The 23,396-nt window shown below is 36.5% G+C and overlaps 2 protein-coding genes across 2 annotated transcripts; one reads left to right on the top strand and one right to left on the bottom strand.

Annotated features, from left to right (window-relative positions):
* Window positions 1–4,121: 4,121 nt before the first annotated feature.
* LOC140784275 (uncharacterized) lies at window positions 4,122–8,455 on the top strand. The gene is made up of 2 exons (XM_073131570.1): window positions 4,122–6,723; window positions 7,510–8,455. The coding sequence occupies exons 1-2, from the start codon at window positions 4,224–4,226 to the stop codon at window positions 7,965–7,967; spliced, it is 2,958 nt and encodes a 985-aa protein (XP_072987671.1). The 5' UTR covers window positions 4,122–4,223; the 3' UTR covers window positions 7,968–8,455.
* A 1,755-nt stretch (window positions 8,456–10,210) lies between these two features.
* LOC140785145 (malate dehydrogenase, glyoxysomal-like) lies at window positions 10,211–14,076 on the bottom strand. The gene is made up of 9 exons (XM_073132900.1): window positions 13,666–14,076; window positions 13,207–13,422; window positions 12,282–12,596; window positions 11,991–12,080; window positions 11,795–11,878; window positions 11,017–11,052; window positions 10,830–10,919; window positions 10,644–10,738; window positions 10,211–10,449 (listed from the first exon to the last, which is right to left on the bottom strand). The coding sequence occupies exons 1-9, from the start codon at window positions 13,735–13,737 to the stop codon at window positions 10,377–10,379; spliced, it is 1,071 nt and encodes a 356-aa protein (XP_072989001.1). The 5' UTR covers window positions 13,738–14,076; the 3' UTR covers window positions 10,211–10,376.
* Window positions 14,077–23,396: the final 9,320 nt, after the last annotated feature.

Raw genomic sequence — 23,396 nt, 5'->3', positions numbered from 1 at the left:
TTTAAAATTTGCAATTACAACCCCGTATTTACGCAATATTAGGATAAATAAATTTGAATTATATTAGGTGTTAAATTAAAAATTACTAAATTTTGCATTTACAACCCGTAGTTATGCATTCTTACAGAACGGATAATTCACTTATATATAGGGTGTTAAATGAACCTCATATTTATGCAATATTTTAAAATTTGCATTTACAACCCCGTATTTATGCAATATTACTATAGATAGAATTCAATTATATCAGGGTTTAAATTAAACATTACAAAAATTTGTATTTACAACCCCATCTTTATGCAATAATTTTGAATAAAAATTATGTGCATTTACAACCCCGTATTTATGCAATATAAAATTATTAAAGCGAGAATACAATTATATATAGGGGTGGTTAAACGAAATTTTTTGTTAAAATGTGCATTTAGAACCCCGTAATCTTGCAATATTATTAAACCGAGAATAAAATTATATGTAGGGTGTTGAATGAAAAATTAATAGCTGCACTGATTAAAAGGTAAATACATTTACATTACAGGTCAAGGAGATGGATGCATCGTGGGAGGTTCTCAAATAATATTGTGATTGCGCACTTGGAACGGTTGCTCAAGAATCACGGCTGCATTGCTTGCAGCGTCAAACTCACATAATGTAAGAGATTCCTAGATCCCGATGCTTCTTCATTTAGTTCTCTCATTTTCTTTTCTTTTCTTTTTTTGATTCTTGTGGTTTTATCAACAGGCTGGCTATATATAGCTCTATATTGATGATCTCAAAAGAGTGCCTTCTAAGTCACTCGATCCCATGTCCCAGTACGCAGTTGACAAAATGACACCTCTTAATGCCTACAGAGACCATAAACTGCTGAGTAAGTAAACGTTTTTTTTTTCCCTGAATCAAAAAGATCGATCTCTTTATGGGCCACAAACTCGAGAACTAGACTTTTGGCATATCTCTGGAGACTACCGAGCATTAGCTTGGATCATCCTGTCAGATATGCAGCCAATTATCCATGTTATTTGCATACTTTTTCCATGTTGGCAGATAAACGAACAACTTTGGGGGATATCACAAGCAAAATTCCTTCGCATTTGAAGAACTTTTAGTTGTACAATAAACGTTTGCTTCCTTTGGTTAGGATATAGGCCATTCTACATCAAGATACGTGGCGTGGGATATGGTTTTCAAATGCCTAGGTCCTCGTGTTCTGTGAGAAACTCCTATGTATTAATATTTCAGGCTGATATATGGGTGGTCCACATTTGTGTCCATGTTAGGTGGTGGTGGTCACCAGATAAAAGAAGTAATGACATTGGAGGTTTTGGTATCTCAATCATTTTATGTTCATAGCCTTGGAGTTAAACCACTCAAGTAATAATGGTTTACAATCTTCTTCTTTTTCTTCTTCTTCTTCTTTTCTTTTTTCTATAACAAATAGGACATAGCAACTTATGGTGATTGGTGTAATATGTTTTGGTACTTGGGGTGTATTCTGTGTCCTCGTGCCATAGAGCTGAACATAATTTTGCTGGCTAACTTTCATTATTGCATCTCAGCATACCTTTTCTGCACTCAGAATCAAATTTCTTTTTAACTGCTTGGCTCTTCTGACTGTATTTTCTAATGCACAGCAGGCTTGTTCCTTCTATAATTTGATGCATGTCATTTTCTTGGAGTGTCTGGTCCTTTCTCAGCAGCAGGTATAGGTATGGCATGCAATAGCTATTATCGCTTCTGCTCTTGTTGAAACCCTATTATTGCCAGGTGCAACAGCATGCTTGTTGCATGCTCCTTGCCCTTAAAACTGCTTACGATTTGAATCAGGAATGTCTGGCAGCTCACATAGGACATGCAAATGTACCCCGTTTTGGAAAAATTTCAGATTTAGGAGCAGCATCATGCATGTCTTTGTTGTGGTGGGACTATCTTTTTAATTAATAAATTATTCAAATATTAAATATGGGCCGGACAAAATATGTATCGTCGAGACATTTGGTCTGAATCTTTATATTTATGAGCTACTCCTCCAAATCATCACACCGCCGAACCATCAATTGAGACGAGCTGCGCCATTAAACTAAGCAATTAAATTATTAGATAATTTTTACCTACAATAATTATTTAAAGTTAGAATCGATCGTATAAATTTTTTAGTTAAAAAATATGAATACCTACTGAGAGTTAGTTGGTGAATGAACCTTTATGATGCTTCAAGCAACAAAAAAAATAAAATAAAAAGGTGATGGATGGAGAAGAGAAAGAGGTACGCTCTCCACTAGTTGGGAATCTATGACTCAATTTGATAATTTTTCTTACAAATGGCCCTTATCAAAACCACGTAGCTGTTAAAAGATGGTGGCAATTACAAGGACAATACTTTCCCTGTCGGTGGTTACGGAGTCAGGACCAGTGGTCACTGGGAGCGGCGTCCATCTGGTGGTTAATGGGTTTGGCATCCCAAGTCCAGTATACAAGAAGAATCGGACCGTTGGACACATCATCATCACAACCTGTTTGGCATCCATCCTCAAATTTATTTGTGAAATTTAATTAATTTTAAAACTCAGTTTCTTCAAATTTATCTACTATTTAACTTTTCAATTCTCAAAACTAATCTTCATTTAGTTAAATCAATGAGATCATATGATTTTCATCTAAATTTCACAAGAGTGCAGAGATAGGACAGTTTTGTATGAGGTAGCCCACATTAGAGGCAATATTTAGGTCCAATCATTCTCTTTCATGTGACAATCGGCATAATCGTGGGGATTAGGGCATAAAAGTCCTGCTGTTTAAACGTAAGAGATTAATGTGTCAAACTCGATTATATTTATCTTTCTAGCATTGCATTCTCATCTACTTTTTAAGCATAGCGTCCTGGGGGTGACGGAGACTGCCTTTGGTCCCCACCTCCCCAAAGCAACCTTCCGGCAGCCCGATGAACTATTAAGCTAGCAGTTGAGGTGTTGAATATGCAACTCCGTCCTCCAAACGTGTACCATAAACTAGAATCTTCTGCTTGCCAATAATGCATGGGCATATCACGCAATAATTTAATAGTAGAGTCACTCCCTGTAGCTAGGAGTACGAAGAAGAAGAAAAAAAAAATGGAATCATAAGAGTTTAAATCCAAAATTTAATGCCAAGTATGTTAGTAACTAAAGCAGAGAAGAGAAAATACAACATGAAGATTTAAAATAGCTCAGTCACTATCTACCACCTTAAATTAATTTTTTTGAAACTTCACTGTGCATTCAAACCATACACAACTACCTTCCTAAGGTAGTCAATATAGCATGGAGATTTTTTTCTCGGTTTCTTCTGATAAAATATTTAATTCTTTAGCATTTTTTAAATATAAAATATTGAATCTTTAGGCGTTTTATAAAATAAAATTTTCGATATTTTTATCTAGAGGTAAAATGCTGTAGTTATTAATATTTTAACCTATGACTACAATGCCCCAGATTCATTTTTTATGAAATTTAAAGTGTGGTCTATTTGAATAAATGAAATATAAAAGAGGGTTAGTTTGGTCAAAAACTCTAACTCTACAGAAAAAAAAATAGTTAAATATATTTCACCATCCTGTTAATTAATTTGCATTTCTATACTTATGAAAGACTCAAATTAGTTAATATGCTTATAACCAAAATGACACCGTTAGTTTTTCTATTAGAATGACTAAAATATTTTTATAGTGTTTCTTAACCAAGATATGTTGTTGAGATATTGTTGCTAAATAACTAATCAATTAAATTTGATTAAAAAATTAATATTTATATTTTAGTAATAAATATTAAAATTAATTTAATTTTTTTAAAATTTAGAAGAGTAAAATAAATTTAAACATTAATACAAGACGATAAAATATATACTTAATCCCCAAAAAATCACCTTACTTTATTCACAAACACAGCCTTACTTAAATATAATAAGTGAGAACTTTGAATCTATAAAAAGTTCGTTAGTGCAAGAAAAGAAAGATCGTTTACTTTACTAGTTCCCAAAAGTAGTAGTACTGCCACTGCAAAAAGAGCGCCAAAACCCAAAAGCGCCATTATACATATCAAATAATTATCATATAAAGAATAAAATACCATACCCTTATCCCCCTCCTCAAACCAGAACGAGAGAAAGAGGACACTCTCACCCTCTCTCTCTCTCTCTCTCTCTCTCTCTCTCTCTCTCTCTCTCTCTCGCGTCACGGTGGAGAGAGAAAAATGCGGTTCCTCCTCTTCCTGCCTCTTCTCTTCCACCTCTCCGTCGCCGCCACCTCGCTGGAATCTGCCGCCCTCCTCGCAGCCAAATCCAGCATCTCCGACCCCTCCTCCTCCCTAAGCTCCTGGAACTCCTCCTCCACCTCCCACTGCGCCACCTACCTCCACCTCTCCTGCCTCAGCGGCTTTGTCGTCTCCCTCGACCTCTCTAACCTCAACCTTTCCGGTCCCATCCCCTCCTCCCTCTCCCTTCTCCCCCGTCTACGTTACCTCAACCTTTCCAACAACGCCTTCAATGGCTCCTTCCCCTCTTCCCTCTTCGATCTCAAGAACCTTCGGGTTCTCGATCTCTACAACAACAACCTCACCGGACCTCTCCCCGCCGGACTTGCCGGAATCCCCAACCTAATCCATCTTCACCTCGGCGGTAACTTCTTCTCCGGCCAGATCCCGCCAGAGTACGGCAGATGGAGGCACTTGGAGTACCTCGCCATCTCAGGCAACGAGCTCGGTGGTCCGATACCATCCGAGATTGGTAACCTCACCGCCCTCCGCGAGCTCTATATTGGATACTTCAACAATTTCTCCGGCGGGCTTCCGCCTGAGATCGGGAAGCTAGCGAACCTCGTCCGGCTCGATGCCGCCGATTGTGGACTCTCCGGCGAGATACCGACGGATATCGGAAGGTTAGAGAACCTCGACTCGCTATTTTTACAAGTGAACGGCTTCTTTGGCGAGATCCAGCCGGAGATCGGCGAGCTCCGGAGCCTCAAGTCTCTTGATCTCTCCAACAACGCGCTCTCCGGCAAAATCCCGGCGAGTTTCTCTAAGCTCAAGAACCTAACTCTCCTCAATCTCTTCCGGAACAAGCTCTACGGTAACATACCTGAGTTTATTGGAGATCTCCCGGAGTTGGAAGTGCTCCAGCTATGGGAGAACAACTTTACCGGAAGCATTCCAAGAAGCCTCGGCAAGAATGGCCGGCTCCAGATTCTTGATCTCTCGTCGAATAAGATCACCGGCGAGATCCCACCGGACTTGTGCACCGGAAACAAGCTCCAAACCCTAATTGCACTCGCAAATTTTCTCTTCGGATCGATTCCAAACCAGCTCGGTCAATGCCAGTCTCTGAATCGAATCCGTCTCGGCGATAACTACCTTAATGGCTCCATTCCCACTGGATTACTGAACTTGCCGAAGCTACTGCAGGTAGAGCTACAAGATAACCTCCTCACCGGCAAATTCCCGGAGTCCTTAAGATCGCCGAGCCTTGGCCAAATAATTTTGTCCAATAATAGGCTCAGCGGAGCTCTTCCGAGCTCGATCGGGAATTTTTCCGGCGTCCAGAAGCTTTTGCTTGACGATAACCTTTTCTCCGGTGAGATCCCAATGGAGATTGGTAAATTGCAGCAGTTGTCTAAGATTGATTTCAGCGGAAATAACTTCTCCGGTTTCATCACGCCAGAGATCAGCAAGTGCAAGTTGTTGAGCTACGTCGATCTCAGCCGGAACAATTTGTCTGGCGAGATCTCCTCGGAGATCACTAAACTGCGGATCTTGAACTACCTCAATCTGTCGCGAAACCATCTCGAGGGACAAATCCCGCTGTCATTCGCAACAATGCAGAGCTTGACGGCCGTCGACTTCTCCTATAACAACCTCTCTGGCCTAGTCCCGGGCACCGGCCAATTTAGCTACTTCAACGCCACATCATTCATCGGCAACCCTGGCCTCTGCGGACCCTACCTTGGGCGGTGCCGGCCTGATATATCCAACAGTGGCGGCCACCAAGCTCATGGCCGTGGCTCCCTCTCAAATAACTTTAAGCTTTTGCTAGTAATTGGCCTTCTCCTCTGTTCCATTGCTTTTGCAATTGCAGCCATCCTTAAAGCTCGATCTTTGAAGAAAGCCAGTGAAGCTCGGGCATGGAAGTTCACCGCTTTCCAGCGTCTGGACTTCACTTCCGACGATGTATTGAATTGCTTGAAGGAAGAAGACGTAATTGGCAAAGGGGGAGCTGGAATTGTATACAAAGGCCTCATGCCCAATGGTGAACAGGTGGCGGTCAAGCGACTTCCAGTGATGAGCAGGGGCTCGTCACACGACCATGGCTTCTCTGCAGAGATACAGACTCTTGGAAGAATCAGGCACCGCCACATTGTGAGGTTGCTAGGTTTTTGCTCCAACCATGAGACTAATCTTCTTGTTTATGAGTACATGCCTAATGGTAGTCTTGGAGAGGTCCTTCATGGGAAGAAAGGAGGACATTTGCAATGGGAGATTAGGTATAAAATTGCGGTGGATGCGGCAAAGGGACTCTGTTATCTCCACCATGATTGCTCACCTTTGATCCTCCACCGTGATGTGAAATCGAACAACATACTCTTGGACTCAAATTTTGAAGCCCATGTTGCGGATTTTGGGTTGGCCAAGTTCTTGCAGGACTCGGGCACATCTGAATGCATGTCTGCCATTGCTGGCTCTTATGGGTACATTGCTCCAGGTAACCTTTTGATTCTTTGGAATATCTCAAACTTTAAGATACAGATTTCACTCGTGGATAGTCAAATATTGAAATGGTCACACTGTTTTAGTTTCTATGAATTGATCATTTCTTCTCCATTCTTAGTTATTTGTTCTCTACATTGTTTGTGAACCTTTACCCGCACTTAAAAGTCTTAGGTCTAAATATTAGCAATACAAATTATTAGTTTGTTATCTTTTGTACTCTACAGTCTACATCATAAATCTGTCCTTCTTTGAATCTTATTTTGTCTTTTTGATCTGTTAGAACCTCCCTGTTGGTGGTCTTATAGAAGCTTAATCATAACCTAGGTTTTATACAACCATGGAAAGAAAATGATTTTCACGCCCTACTTAAATCGCTCCCCTGATGAAGGATATTTGTCTATTTAGAGGTTCCATCTCGAGTCTGATGGGGGATGTTTTACTTTCAATCCAATCTTTCTAACCATTGTATATTAGTTTTTAAAGTAGGCATTGAAAATGGCAATGAAGCTGTACAACGTAATAATCATAAGAAGAAAATCATGATGCGAAGTGTGATTGCCCCTAGATTCTATTTGTTTATGACAGTGGTTAAATTGTAGTTGAAAGTTAAGCAGGAACATTTCATATCTCCCTCTGTTTCTGATTTTTCACACTAGTTTAAATTTTTTTTATAATAGAAGTTATGTATATTATCTTAGTTCATGAGATGTTTAGGATGATTTCAGTTGCTTCCTGGTTCTTCTTTGTGATCTATTTTGACTCTTATCTGGGGCTTCAGAATATGCATACACCTTAAAGGTGGACGAGAAGAGCGACGTTTACAGCTTCGGCGTCGTGCTTCTTGAGCTTGTCAGTGGACGGAAGCCCGTCGGTGAATTCGGGGATGGTGTTGACATTGTCCAATGGGTAAGAAAGATGACGGATTCAAACAAGGAAGAAGTGACGAAAATCTTGGATCCAAGGCTATCGACTGTTCCCCTACATGAAGTGATGCATGTTTTCTATGTTGCTATGCTCTGCGTTCAGGAGCAGAGCGCCGAGCGCCCTACCATGAGAGAAGTTGTTCAAATCCTCACCGAGCTCTCGAATCGAACTCCTAAGCAAGTAGGTAACTCAAACATTGTTGCATCTGGATCACTGCCACCAATAGTTATTTCCACTGAGACACCCTTAAGGGAAAGCAATGTGCAGCAACAACCAGCCCCGCAATCTCCATCGAGTGCTTTTAGGACATAGACTTTGGTTAAATGAGTTATGTGTGAATATGAATTTGTGGGGCTTTGTCTGACCTTTTCTTTTCGCTCTCTTCAAGCTTTCACCTTAACATCTGAAGTCATTGCAGTAATCAAACTTTCATCAAGACAGGTCTCAAGATGTTCCATTTCTGTGGGCTATTAAAAAGAAAAAAAAAGGCAGGGGAGGATCTCACAATAGCCAGCTTTGTTGTGCTGAAAAATTTGTGGCTTCTACTTGCTTAATTAATTAAGATGATTTAGCTGAAGTACAGAGAGCAATAGGAAGTGGAGCAGGCGTAGTTTGAGTGTGAAAATTTTCATATTTTGATGTCCTTATTTCTCTGTTGTGGAGTCAAACTCATTCACTGCTGTGGCCACTGTACCATAATATGTCAGTACGTGTACCAGCTTTCAATTGATCTGGAAACATCCATGTGATAATGTTACAAATAGTCGAATACTAATTCAACTTCTTTTATTTAGTGCTTATGATATTTAGGTGGATATACCACATGATCCAAATGACCGAATCCCAGTCCTAGTCATCACGAAAAAGGAAATGAAGATAGTATACAGTAATAGAGGTCCTTTCTCGAGTACTAATGATAGAAGGATAAGGATGTTTACGGCCCCAATTTTAATTGGATCAATTGTACCAAACAGTGGCTGTATGTTTTGATTCTCTCGACTATTTAATATCTTTTTTTCAATTAAAATGAATAAAAAAATATTAAATAGTTATTTTTTTTCTTAAATATAACAGTAAAATAATTCCTAAAAGATTAAAATTGTTATATGACCTATCACGTGATATTCTTTTTAACAAAAGATATTATAAATAATTAATAGAAAAAATATTCAAAAAGTTTTACATAGTTAATAGATTCAATGTCTCATGAAAAAAATAAATAAGGTCCATATTAAAAATGAGCTCCCTGTCCCTGTGTATTTATCCCCTTTAGTTTAATAGAGCAATCACATGTATTTTTAATCATGGCCAGTGTTAAAACATATAAGAAATCAAACACTTCTACAGGAGCTACTGCCTACTAGTATCATCTCGTATGAATCTTTTTTTTTCCCTGTGGAATTAGTATCTCAAGAATTGTGATCTTTAAACTCATCTGGCCCCCAACTGGCTCCCTTCAGGAAGCCAACTTGTTGTTCACTGCCTTGGAAATCAATGGCTGTTAAAAAATTTAATCGTGCCTAGGAAACAGAGATTAAAACAATGTTAATAGTTTAACGTTGCCACACGCCTACGCAGAGACCACCACCATGTGGAGCTGACCCTCTCTTCTAAAAGATTCAAATGTCTTCTGCCTCCTTCCTACGTGCATCCAGCGACTGGAGGATTCTTTGCACTTGGTTATTAATCTTCCAATATTCAAAATTTTCTTCCAAAAAATATATATCATATGATCAGTTTTAGATCTTCTAGGGATTTTTTACTCTTATTTTAGAGAAAAAGAAAAGATAGAGAAAAGATAAAAGGTAGGATAGTCGTGTGATGTTTTTCCGTTAACATTACCAGACATGTAAAGTGATAAAATAAAGGATTCTTGTGTAAATGAGGTATATTTTAGGTGTCTAGATGTAACTATAATATATATATATATATATATATATAGAGAGAGAGAGAGAGAGAGAGAGAGAGAGAGGATAAGTGAAAAAGATTGATATAGACTAGTAAGTGTATGCTTGGTAGATTAAGCTGTTGGTTCTCAGTTGTTTTGTGGTGACATTGTCCATGTAAAACGCATTACAAGATAGAGAACAGAATAACCCATTTGGCAAGTTAATAATTGCCTATATTGCTTAATCAATAATCATCCCATATATTATATGTCAGTAGCATATAAAAAGACACTAGCAAGGACCCGTAAAACTACTCGTAAGAAAAATTATAACACTAGCCCTAGAAAGGCAACCACCCTCTATCATGCAATATGTCATGGTCCTCATATAACTACTTATCTATGCAGTTCTTTGGTAGCATGGACTATATATATATATATATATATATATATCCTACAACTAAGAAAGGATCACTAGCTCTTCTTTATTTCTAAATTGATTAAATAACTATTATCCCCTAAAGTCTAATGGGGAAAAAGAAGAAGAGAAATAGCATCAATTTGATTGCAAAAGAGCATCTACTCTAAGAACTCTTGAACTGAATGGGGAATTGTCACCAAAACTATACTGATGGAGTTCTGAGGTTATAAACATGAACAACAAGCATTAGGTAACAACTCCACCTTCCTCAAAGTTAATTAATTAAGAAAAGATTGCATGTACCTCGAAAACTTATGTAGCAGAAATTACAGCAGTAGCAAAGTTTTCTATAAGATAGGTTCATTTGTATGGATAATAAAACCAGAGGATAGGCATCTTTCTTCCTTCCTTCTTACTTCTTAATGAAGGAAATACCCTTTTGAATGCTCTCCGCTAGTTCTTTCTTCGCCTTCTCCAAGCCAGCCCTGCCATAATAAAGGAGTGTGGAGTCATATAGGTTATTCTGGTTCAAGTTCACCATAAGACAATTGGATATTGTCAACGTTAATTTTTGAAAAATTAAGTATATATAGTTTAGGACTACAAACTTACCAAACAACAATAAGGTAAATAAAGAGCGAATACATCAACAACAGAGAAACTAAATTGAGCTACAGACCTCTCAAACTCATTCAATGGTCCAAGAGGAAAGATCTCCTCAGCTCCAGAACGTGTTAACCGTACTTTCGATGCAAAAAAGGGTAGTTCTGTCACCTATAACCATGTAAAAGAAAAAAAGTTGTAAATAGCTTATATCATTAACTTCACAGAAGGGAAGAGGATATAAGTTTTGGTAGAAAAAAACCTGAGAAGCCACATAAGAGCACTCCACTATACCAGCATCACCTCTCAATCCCCGCAAGCATGCATCAGCAAATTTAGCAGCGGCAAATGCCTTCATTAAGTGTTTTTTGTCAGTCCACAAGCATTTAGCTAATAATTAGCACTGATAAATAGGAAAGGAAACAGGGTAGGAAGTAAACAAAACCAACCATTGACAAAGTTGCAGATCCCGCTCCAGCTTTTGCCTGCATCATTAAGCGATTAATGCAGTTTCAAAATGCTGTTATCTTGTAAAGTTAACACATTTTTATCAGATGGAATTTTGGACACAACGACAAGAATGTTTTACATCAAAAAGTTCACTGAGGTCAAACAAAGCAAAAGGATAATGAACCTTAGCTAGTAATTCTCATAACTGCCAGCAAACACTAAATAGATTATGCACACACACACCAAATGATATCTTGTAAAGTTAACACATTTTTATCAGATGGAATTTTGGACACAACAACGAGAACGTTTTACATCAAAAAGTTCACTGAGGTCAAACAAAGCTAAAGGATAATGACCCTTAGCTAGTAATTCTCATAACTGCCAGCAAACACTAAACAGATTATGCACACACACACACACCAAATGAATTCTTCGGATGTCTGTTAGTGGTAAAATTCAAGTATGTTAATTGTTCCAAACTTTGCTCATCTTGCTTGCAATAAATTGAAAGATCGTTACATTGCATGTGTAAGAGTGCTGCTGGCACTGCTTACATCCATTTTAATTCCTTAAAATATATATTGGTAATGTCCCATAATAGTCAATTTTTAAATAGAGAAAATTCAACTGAACGAGTTCAAAATGCAAATCATATGGTCGATAGTTTTGGTGACATAATTTCTTTCAAAGGACACACATACTTGAGCATTCAATGTCCTACAAACTCCAAAGAGTTTGGAAAATAATGTAGCTCAAAACTGATCAACGTTATACCTCAACAACTTCTGTCCCCCCATTCTGTATGCGATCAGTTAGATAAGCCATCTCTTGTGGCGTGAATGAAGCTGGAGGGTTCACCTGGATAAATTAAAAGCCCTAATAAGGTAACCGTAAAAAAGAATCCAACATACAGATGCATGTTAGACTAATTCTCCTTGATCAGAAAATGAAATAGCAGGGCTAATCTCACCTGTGAAAGAAGTGGTAATATTGTAACTCCTGAATGTCCACCAACCACAGGAACATTAACTTCTCTGGGGTCAACGCCAAGCACTTCCGCCTTTGAACAGAATATACAATTAAGAAGAACCATGGATTAAGTGGAACAAAGACATACACGTGCCAAACTCATGAAATCTTGTAGAGCAGCAATGACAAAAGAACATAAAGACCAAAGAAATAGTAGTAGTTGAAACCAAATTATTAGAAAATTTTCTACGCTATATATTAGAAACTTGGCAAGTTTTGTTAATCTGTATACCACAAAAGTATTGGCCCGCACTACATCAAGAGTTGTCACTCCCAGGAGACGCTTAGGATCATATGTTCCAGCTTTCTTAAAAACTTCTGCAGCAATAGGAACAGTAGAGTTCACAGGATTACTGATCAAGTTCACAATTGCATTAGGGCAGCACCTAGCAACCCCCTCACAAAGAGTCCGAACAATGCCAGCATTGATTTTAAACAAATCATCCCTTGTCATTCCGGGTTTTCGAGGGACACCAGCAGGAATTATCACAAGGTCCATCCCAGTAAGTGCATTGTCCAATTGTGGCTGGGCCAAAAAGCCACGTACCTGGATAAACAACATTACTGCATTTAACTACTTCAAGAACAACTTCTATATAAAACATATTATCACAGAGGAGTATTTGATTCACTTAATACTGTCTATGTTCTTAAAACAAATTGTTTATTAACTTCGTATAAATCTACAAGTTAAAAGGACAGCAATTAGAACATTAAAAGCACAATTACCCAAGGTTCTATCCATTACAATCACAGTTTGGATGTAAGATAAATAACACAACAAATGGCATAAGATTATTGATTTACCAGATCCTTTCTTAATCTAAGCATCAAAAAGTCTGAGGAAAATCAGCCAAAAGAAAGCCAGTGTCCTAATTTGTTTTAAGAAATTATGTGCTTTCATCTAACAAATTTGTTAGCAGACACATTACCACCATTTGTGTCTTATAATAACAACAGGATATCAAAAAAATATTAAAGAGGCATCACATACATCACTTAACTTGATCTGAAGTAAATCAACGAAGAAAGTATATAACATCACAATACAAGGAGATGCATGATGTCCAAAACGTAAAATTATCCTTATACGTCCCATTCTTAGAACTATCACTAAAATAAATAAAAAGGAAGATCATATTAATCAAATACATTACCACAGCACCAGTGTCCATGTGACTTATATCGGCAGTGACACCAGGGGAGTTGACGACATCATAGAGATGCAGTACTGATACCAATGGATTCATCTTCATCAACATAGCAAGGGGCTGACCAATTCCACCTGCAGCACCCAATATTGCTACTTTAAATCCAGGCGCCCCTCCTTTTGCACGACAATCAGAGCGCCTCAGCATGGAAATCTCCCCCATCTTCAAATACACAAACCAAACGAATCAGCCAACGGGGGAAACGAGAACACAAACAATGAATCCAAATAGTAGTTTAGGAATCGTCGTCCATATTTGCCGTAAATTCCACCAAGATGCCATTTTTCCATCACATACGGCATGTAAAGAGCAAAACCAACAATACCCAGAAGACCAAATGATTGGAACATCAAGAAATTTGAGCGAAAAGAACCACCAAATTCCAAGGAAAGAACGAGAGGAAACCTGGGAACTCAGAGGATGCAGATGAGCAGCGATCCTCGCAACGCGCTGCGAAGCCTCGGAGCCAGGTTGCATCTTTCTAAGAGATCGGGATCAAGAGAGATAGAAGGATGGAGGTAAGAGAGTTGTGATGTAGTGAACTAGTGACGATACACACACACACACACACACACACACCTATATATATAAGTAATGGCGTAAGAACAGATTTGATTCAAAGAGATTGGGAAGCATGCGGCTTTGGGTTCCTTATCCAGCTGCTGTGGCTCTCGGGTTTTGGAGACGTCATGATCGGGAGACGAGCGTCTCTGTATTACTTCTCGTTTCTCTTCCAATCCCTTCGTTGTCCTCTTCTCCCTTCGGGTAACAACAGGTACTAGAGACGCTTAAATTTTTAGAAATACTTTAAAAGTTATTCATATAATACTCAGACGGAGTATATATAAAATATGAGACAAAAATATTTTTACACTCCAAACTATAAAAGAAATATTTTTATTTGTTTATTAACTTTATAATAATAATCCGTTAGGAAGGTTATATAAAAAATTAACCATAATTGTAATATTAAAAAGAGAATTAGTGGTAATTCTGAAAGATTAAAATTAGTGTAAATATCCCTATATTTTATGAGATCAAAATTTGAGTGTTTTTATGACTTTCATTTGTTTATATATATATATATATATATATATATATATATATATATATATATATATATATAGCTGCCGAATGTCAAATTTAATATGAAAAATCAAAATATTTATTTCTTTTTACAACAAGTAATTAAAAAATTATGAAAAATGTTTTTATATTATGCTATTTTTTCTCGTCACGCTTTTTTCACTTTTATATTTTAGATGTTACAAATATTCAAAGAGAGATAATACGTGAACAAAATGATGAAAAAAAAATGTATTAACAGCTTCAATAGAAAATTACCTCCAACATTGGTACCAGCGAAAAAAACTAATTGGTGCAGATAAATTAAATTTGTAACGGGGATAAGTTCGGAAATACACTTTAGACTTTGAGTTAACTATAAAAAGGGATAAGTTATTATTTTATATCTTTTTTAATATCTTTTACTCTTCACATATTTGTAATTTATTCTTAACTAGAATATCTTTTTAACTTTTAATTTCTTTTATTAATTATATCTTGACTCCTCAACTATCACTGTGTATCACTTTTACCCTCTCAAGAAGAAAAAGTAGACAAATACTAAAATACACCCTCTGAACTATTTTAATTTATCACTAGACCCATTCGGTAATCTTTTATTAAAAAAACCTAATAGATGAACAAAAATACTCCATTTCCTTTTGTTTCCTTCCATCTAATATAATTTATTTTGTTTATGGTTGCATAATTAGGTATATTTCATAAATAAAAATTTCATTATTCTTCAATTGTAACCCAATTGGCATATTTGGGTTGGACAATTCATATGATTCCAATCTATCAACAACGGTCAGCTCGAATATTTTTTTTAAATAAAAGAGCTGAGGTTAACTAGGCACCTCGCTACCAATTATGGCTAGAGAGGAGTCAAAGCGTAACAAACGTAAGAGAACTGGGGGAACATAATCATTCTCCTTCAAAATAACACACTTGAGGCATCCCAGCCCCGAGAAGCTACCCACTTGGCAGCAAAGTTCCTCTCCTTCAAAAAGTGAGAAAAAACTACAAACCGAGAAGAAGGGATAAAGGAAGGAATTTCTTCTATGAGACGCTTCAGGTGCCATGAGAAAAAAGAGTCTCTGCGTAGGATTCTGAGTCTGGAGGAATCGCGCCATGAGACTGGCTTCTATGGTGAGGACTGAGTCTAGAGGGACTAGCTTTGGAAACGAGCACACCATCGGTATTGACTTTCACCCGACTGATCGGAGGAGGCATCAAGAGATGCCAATGTGAGGAAGCTAGGTGGCCTTCCAAGGAGCCTGGGCCTCATAAGTCAACCTAAAGAGCTTTGCCCACCATGCCACTACCCTTGAGGGGTCCATGTTTCCCCCTAAACACAACATCATTGCGTTGCTTCCAAAGCTGCACCAGCATCATCGCAATAAAGCCCTTGATGTTGGCATTCTAGAACAGATCGTTAGTTGCGTGATTAAACCTTATAGGATTGACACTCTCAAAGCCTCCGTGGAGTTTCTTCGAGACTAACTTTGGCATACCTACAAGCAAAGAAGAGGTGATCATTTGATTCTGAGTGGAGCCCATATGGAGCGCATTGCACTTCAGGGCTAATACATAAGGCATGGAGGAAAGCCCGGATTGGTAGGTAGTTCGAGAGCAGCTTCCAAAGGAAGGTGCACACTCATGGGCTTTGGGAATACTCCATAGTAGCTTCCACCCCTCCTAGACATCAAGAGCGAGAGTAGCCAGGAAGGAGTTGATGCAGCTAACTCAAGGGACTCCCATTGGGTGAGGCCACTAGATCCAAGAATCTGAACTGGTTGCGTCCTCCAATTAGAGTGCTGAAATACCAGCTGCCACATTTAAACCTCTCTAACTGCTTAGCCTCACTATGTCCCAACGAGATCCAAAGGCTAAGTCAGCCACCTTTAGGTCCTCTTAGAACAAGGAGGGATCAATGATCCTAGGTTGCATACCATGTGGTGACCGAGGCCTAAGGCTCACGGGCAGCAGACATGGTCGGCATGTTACCTAACCATTTCCTACAACCAATTTTTAAAGTGTTGACTATTTTACGAAGGGACCATCGGAGCCATAAAGAACGAGACTAGGCTTTGGGCCTCCATCGGTCAAGCTTCTTGTGTTTTTATGACTTTCATTTTTATATATATATATATATATATATATATATATATATATATATATATATATATATATATATATATATATATATATATATAGCTGCCGAATGTCAAATTTAATATGAAAAATTAAAATATTTATTTCTTTTTACAACAGGTAATTAAAAAAATTATGAAAATATTTTTATGTTATGCTATTTTTTCTCGTCACGCTTTTTTCACTTTTATATTTTAGATGTTACAAATATTCAAAGAGAAATAATATGTGAACAAAATGATGGAAATTTTTTTTATTAACAGCTTCAATAGAAAATTACCTCCAACTTAGTACTAGCGAAAAAACTAATTGGTGCAAATAAATTAAATTTGTAATGGGGATAAGTTCGTAACTACACTTTAGACTTTGACTTAACTACAAAAAGGGGTAAGTTATTATTTTATGTCATTTTTAATATATTTTACTCCCGTTGGGTGAGGCTACTAGATCCAAGAATCTAAACTGGTTGCGTGCTCCAACTAGAGTGTTGAAATTAAACCTCCATAACTGCTTAGCCTCACCATGTCCCAACGAGATCCAAAGGCTACGTCAGCCACCTTTAGGTCCTCTTAGAACAAGGAGGGATCAATGATCCTTGGTTGCATACCACGTGGTGACCGAGGCCCAAGGCTCACGGGTAGCAGACATAGTCGGCCTGTTACCTAACCATTTGCTACAACCCATTTTTAAAGTATTGACTATTTTACGAAGGGACCATCGGAGCCATGAAGAACGAGACTAGGCTTTGGGCCTCCATCGGTCAGGTCAAGCTTCTTGTATTTGCCGTCCATAATTTTAATCCACAGCGCTTGGCCATTATTCAAGATGGATCAAACATGCTTACCTAATAAAGCATGCCTAATTGCATTTAATCTATGAACTCCAAGACTACCCTCAGACTTAGCTCATGTCACCACATTCCATCTAAGTAGATTCGTGCCTTTGTCATTGCCCTTGTTCCGCATGAATATTTTAAGTCATTTTCATATTTTATAGTTTATTTTTCCTATCTTTCTTGTGGCACGTATACATAAGTTGGGTCCAACCCCACTTTAGATGACACTAGAGTGAGTTATAAGACATTAAAAATGCAATGGATCAAACGGTGCAATTCAGATGGATTTCTACAAACCGACTAGGTTGCTCATTTTTTAGAACTATAAAATTATTATTTTAATATTTAAAATAATCTTAGATAAACAAGCAGCCTAACCTAGTGACCCACTAGTTGAACCAATGCCCCAATTATCTGATTTCTAACGGGTCTATCTTCGGCCTAAGACTAGGGCTGCTTATCGGGCTCGATAACCCAAAACCCAGTTGAAGTCCACTGGTCATGACTCATGACCCAGCCCAAGCCTGAACTGGGTCTAGAACTGAGGTCAATTCAATTGGGATGGGATTAGTCTGTCCCTACTTGGCCCAGCCCAAAACTCGAATCCTAAAACCTGAACTTGAAGCCCGGCCCAAAACCCAAACCTACAGCCTGATTAGTGTAACTGTATAGGTCTAGATTGGGCCCTGGCTTTCTTGGTTTCTATTTTCTATAATAGCTTTCTTTCTTCTTCATTTTTCTTTTTCTACCATCATTATTTTACAACTAATATTTTCTTTCCAAAAAACTAACAAGTTTTTGCTTATTTTTTTTATCTTTTAACCTTGGACCCATAGAAGCTATGATGGCAATTACTAGAATCCTCAATTAGAACTGCGGTGAACTTTTTGTTGTTGTTATAGTATATGTTATTACACTAAGATCTTTTCAATTCATTCACCAATTTTATATTATATATTATAGTACTTGAATATATCTCTTTTTTCTGCAAAGCTCTTCTCGTCCATAGCTATGAATCCGCATATTCTCCCAGCCTTGGCAGTCAAGTCCGAGCCTCTAAAATAGAATTTGGCACGGTTTAAAGAGTTATTGGGTTCGGCGGAGGCTAGGCTTAGGGTCAAAGTTAGCTAATTAGAGATATTAGAGTCTTAATCCAACTGAGAAGAACTTGAGACATTCATAAAATTAGCAACTTAGAAGTAGGAGTGTCAAAATAAATAAGCGGCTTGACTTGAATTGAGCTGAAACTAAACCTAAATTTAAGGCTCAATTTTAATTTCAAGCTGAGCCTGAGAAGCTGCCTAGCCCAAGCTTGATCGATATATAAATAATGATTCTTAATGCTCAAACCATCATCCTAAACTCCCAACAACCTTTGTAGCTTAGGTTGTTCGCTCCGATCCCTTTTTCTTCTAAGCATCAAACTCGCCGCGTTCTCCTCCTCTAGCAAACCTCATCTTTTTTCTCCACCTCCTTCGCCAGCCATATCTTTAGGTTAAGTCCTTCAAAAAAAAATTATAAAAGAAAAGCCCTTCAAATTTAAAATAAGACAATTAAGATAACTTATTATTAAAACACCATTTTAACCCAAACAACAACTTGAAAAATATCTCTCTTGACTTTAAAATTGGTGCATTTTTATTTTCACCTTAACAATAAAAAAGAGTTACTCAAGGGTATTAAAATTTATTATTATATATATATACAATTAATATAATTAATATGTATGATAACTGATCGTTAAAATAATTAATAGTATACTAATTTTTAGGTATTAAAAGCAAAATTAAAAGATTGAATAATAAATAATCCTATAATAAAAACAAAACGTATGATGTTTTTAATACAATTTTCTAAATTAAATTATAGATTAATTTTAAAGTGAGATAACTTAATTGTTCAATCCTTACACTTAAAATTCATTTAAAACGGCGATTGACATGAATCAACACTATTCAACGTCGTTTTACATGAATTAAAAATCATCTCTGGCCCTTTGACTTCTCCAACGACCAATCCACAGTCCAATTTGTTTGGTGACATGCTGAGGTGGCCTAACCTATCATAGACTCATAATGGGAGGCTTTTTAAAAGATGATTAGCTTCTACCAAAAAGCAAACAAAGACGAAATCACCTTTTGACGGTCTTAAAGCAAAAGCAAACAGCGTTACTGATAGTGTTCTTAATGATTTTGCTACTATCTAATATAAAATTTAATTAATCACCTAAGTACTGAATTAGTGAAAGCATGTGAATTAAAAATAATGGTAACGCACGCACACGTGCACTTTGTTAGGCATCTGGTCAACCGCGACAAAGTTAATGAAGAATATTAGGATTAATTACTTCTTAATTATGGCTGCAAATACTGTGTCTCATTTCTCATATCGTCTATAGTTGGTACTAGGATTAAGGGAATTTTTCTTTTTTACTCCATCTCGTTATACCTAAATTTACTTCACTGTTATGTAGTTTTATTTATATTATTTTACTCGCTTGTAAGTTAAATTAAAGTACAACTGTTATATTTTTATCATATTTTATTAAATTATATATTAAATTTAAAAATATTATACAAGTTGTAGATGATTAAATAAATTTTCTAATACATCTACAGGAATATCGATCAGATTTTGAATATATATATTTTTATAATAGCTTTTTTATTTGAAATTCGATAAGTATAATTTTAGATATATTAGACAGTATAACTTTATCTCTAATTAATATCTCTAAATTTAATTTCCGATTTGATAAAATATAATGAAAAAAATCAATGCTTTCAGTTTAGATATAACCATAAGTTTATAAAGTAATATAATTGAAAGTATAGAAGGGTGAAGTGCCTAACCACGGGATGATAAACTAAAATTTCACCGAGATTAATTACATCTAAATTTTCTAAATTCTCTCAGATGCTTCTTTTATTAGTTGTGTGTAATTTTAGATGCAGTGAAAATATAAAAAAAAAGATATTTTAAGAGAAAAAAAAAAGTTGGGCAAGATCATTTGCTATTTTTTAATCGTCGTCGTCGTCGTCATCATCATCATCATCAGGAGGTGTGAGGTTTCAAATAATTGAGAAAATCAAGCTAAAAAGTGGATTTTTACCAAAAAGAGTAGCATGAATATACTAATCCAATATTAAAACCCCAAAAGGGAACAAGATAGTGCACATTGATCCCCATATTTCTTTCTCTCACAAAATAGAAGACAACAAACCTATAAATCCACACTACTTTCCTGACATCTCCATTACTTGGAAAGAAAAAATAATTGAGAAGAGTTGGCCTGCTTAGCTTTTGCCGATCCACTCTCTAATGGTCTCCTCCTCCCAGGAAATGCCTTAAGATTTTGTAGGACCCATCAAGAGTGGATGCAATTGACATTAATTTAATGAGCAAATGCTATGGCGAATCCAAAATTTGTGACCAAATCTTAACTTTGGGGGACAAAAATTATATAAATCTCTGTCTTAAGAGGTGATGATAGGATAAGTGACAGAGCAATGCTCATTGGATTAGTATTAGGACACATTTCGATGAGCTTGTTAGGGAAAACAAGTGGCTCAATACCAGGAGCTGTGAGATTGTTTTGTAGCCCCCTATGGTGTTCTTGCTTGACATTTGCTATGAAATGTTAGCATTAATTAGTGGATCAAAGTGATTGCTGATTTCATTCATTCTCTTTAGTATAAGTGATCCTACACTAAGCCACCATTTGTGGGGATGCAATCTTATGTAAATTTGATGTTTTGCCTCTCCTTTTATGGTCTTATTTTAGGTATAATGTTTAAGAACATCAATTTATTACCAAAGAGAGCTTGAGAACTCAAGAAAATGAGTATAAATATAAGATAAAGAACCTTCATTATCCTTTATTATGTTTTTTAATGAAAAAGAAAGAGACGAACCATTAATTAATCACGATTACAAAAGGAGTCATTCATGTCAGCAACTATAAGTATACACTGGGGATCAAGGAATGAACCCTCCCAAGTACAAGCAAATATCATATTTTTAAATTTATATGCTAACCAGATTGCAAACTTATTAGTCTCTCTACATATATGATTGATATTGCATATCATATATGAGAAAATCATGAACAAACAATTATTAGTAATAAGAGCCATCATCAAGGGACTAGAGTTACTATTTTCAAGATATTGATGAGAGGAAGGGATCTAACTCAATCTCCAGGTGAGTGATGCCTCAAAAGAGAGTGGAGAGCAATGTTAAATAGCCTCAGTGTTCAGAGTGGATTTGTAGATACTACATCTATTGCCAATAAAAATTGGGATGTCAAATAACAAAGATAAAAATATAATATATGAAAAGATAACGAAGGTTAAATAAGTCATCATATATGCATTTATAATAACTTTATTTACAATTTTAAGAAATGGTTTAAGGAGTTCTACAAAGGGACACAAAGAATAGGTTATAATATAAAAATATAACCAGTATAATTTCGAATGCAAATGATTCAAATCTTTAACATAAACTTTACTGTCAAATGTAGAGAGTTGGATGAAACAAAATGTTGGATGCAGCAGTCAGTACTCTCATGAGCCCTACATGGAGTATTTTAAATGAATTGCCTATTATATGGTTTCTTCCAATTGATCCAATTGAGAATTACGACGCAATAAATGGACGAATAGTAGTAAATATTATCGAAAATTAATATCGTGAACTCAAATATTAATAATAAATGCGGTATATATTTTGTATTTTGCCGAAACAAAATCCCCCAATTTATGAACATCTAGAAGGTCACAGTTTTCAACGACATGCAGTACAGTGCCTGTCAATAATATAAGCACGAAGTGATCAAAATTGCAAAGCCAAGATAATGACATATATGAAACTAGAAGGTCTACTGGAGAGAGAGAGAGAGAGAGAGAGAGAGAGAGAGAGAGAGAGAGAGAGAGAGAGAGAGAGAGAGAGAGAGAGAGAGAGAGAGAGGATAATGATAGACACCGTATACAATAAAAAGAGAAGAAAAAAAAACCTAAGAAGACGATCGAGAGAGAGAGAGAGAGAGGGTTTGAACTTTGAAGCATTTTGTCTTTTATGCGAAGTTGGATCTGGACTAAATGACTTGCATTCTAGAAACTACTCTATCATTGCATCCATTCTATCTGAAGGAACATTTTGCAACTTAATTATATTTATTTTATAAATTTATAATATTAAGTTTAAAGTTATGAAATTTGTAATAATAAAATATTTTATAATATTAATCCTAGTAAATAATAATATATTTAGGGTTTTAAAATCTTTGAGAAAGAGAGAGTCTAGTCTGATCGATTAGCTTAGGCTAAAATATAATTTCACGATGAGCATCAGTACAAGCTGAGTCAATAAGTTTCGACTTGATTATATATATATATATAATGTGGAAAATTCAAAGCAAGCTTAGTTTGAGCTTGATTTAAACTTAGGTTAAGCCTCAATATTTCTTAACAAGAAGGTTTAAAATAAGCTTGTACTAAAAATAAATTAATTTAAATTTAATAGTTTAGGTCCGGTTTGAAATTAATTTGAAGCCGAAGCATGATTACACCCTACAAGATGTTTTAAATATTTTTATTTTAACCACTACATATTGTCAGTTGAAAATTTAAAGAAGATGCTGCACCTATAGGTGCGACAAATAATTAGTCCAGCAAATCAATATTAACAATCCTTTCCTGAGATAATTTATATCTATTCTCCAATTAGTACAAACGACTAGAAGCTTATTAGTCAAAATTTACTCCAATTAGTACAAACGACTAGAAGCTTATTAGTCAAAATTTACTCCAATTAGTCCTACTAATCTCACTAAATTACTTCAATTAGTCCAAAAAGAAATTTCCCAGAAGCTTAGGTCCTATTACGCACGAGCCCAAATCCACGTGTGTCTCCAGCGTCACTTTAAATAAAGTCGTCAGGGCCCCGAGATAAAAGTCAAACCCGGCGGCTATCTGTGATCACACAGCCCGGTTCATCTCCCCCACTAGCTGACAACTATCCAACCTAACATTTAGACCACCCATCCTCACAAAGTGGGCTGGCTCTCTTAGGCCCC

The sequence above is a fragment of the Typha latifolia genome, chromosome 3, assembly GCF_019914945.1.
Source record: "Typha latifolia isolate L0001 chromosome 3, TyphaL0001v2, whole genome shotgun sequence".
NCBI classification, from domain to species: Eukaryota; Viridiplantae; Streptophyta; class Magnoliopsida; order Poales; family Typhaceae; genus Typha; species Typha latifolia.
This window is presented reverse-complemented; position numbering and strand designations above follow the sequence as displayed.

What these genes read in the sequence shown, in the direction of transcription:
- LOC140784275 (XM_073131570.1), top strand. Translation starts at nt 4,224, where the DNA reads ATGCGGTTCCTCCTCTTCCTGCCTCTTCTCTTCCACCTCTCCGTCGCC. An exon ending in TTATGGGTACATTGCTCCAG is followed by an intron (nt 6,724 to 7,509) that starts GTAACCTTTTGA and finishes CTGGGGCTTCAG; the next exon opens with AATATGCATACACCTTAAAG.
- LOC140785145 (XM_073132900.1), bottom strand. Translation starts at nt 13,737, where the DNA reads ATGCAACCTGGCTCCGAGGCTTCGCAGCGCGTTGCGAGGATCGCTGCT. An exon ending in TGCGGGCCAATACTTTTGTG is followed by an intron (nt 12,081 to 12,281) that starts GTATACAGATTA and finishes TTCTGTTCAAAG; the next exon opens with GCGGAAGTGCTTGGCGTTGA. An exon ending in GGGGGACAGAAGTTGTTGAG is followed by an intron (nt 11,053 to 11,794) that starts GTATAACGTTGA and finishes TTAATGATGCAG; the next exon opens with GCAAAAGCTGGAGCGGGATC.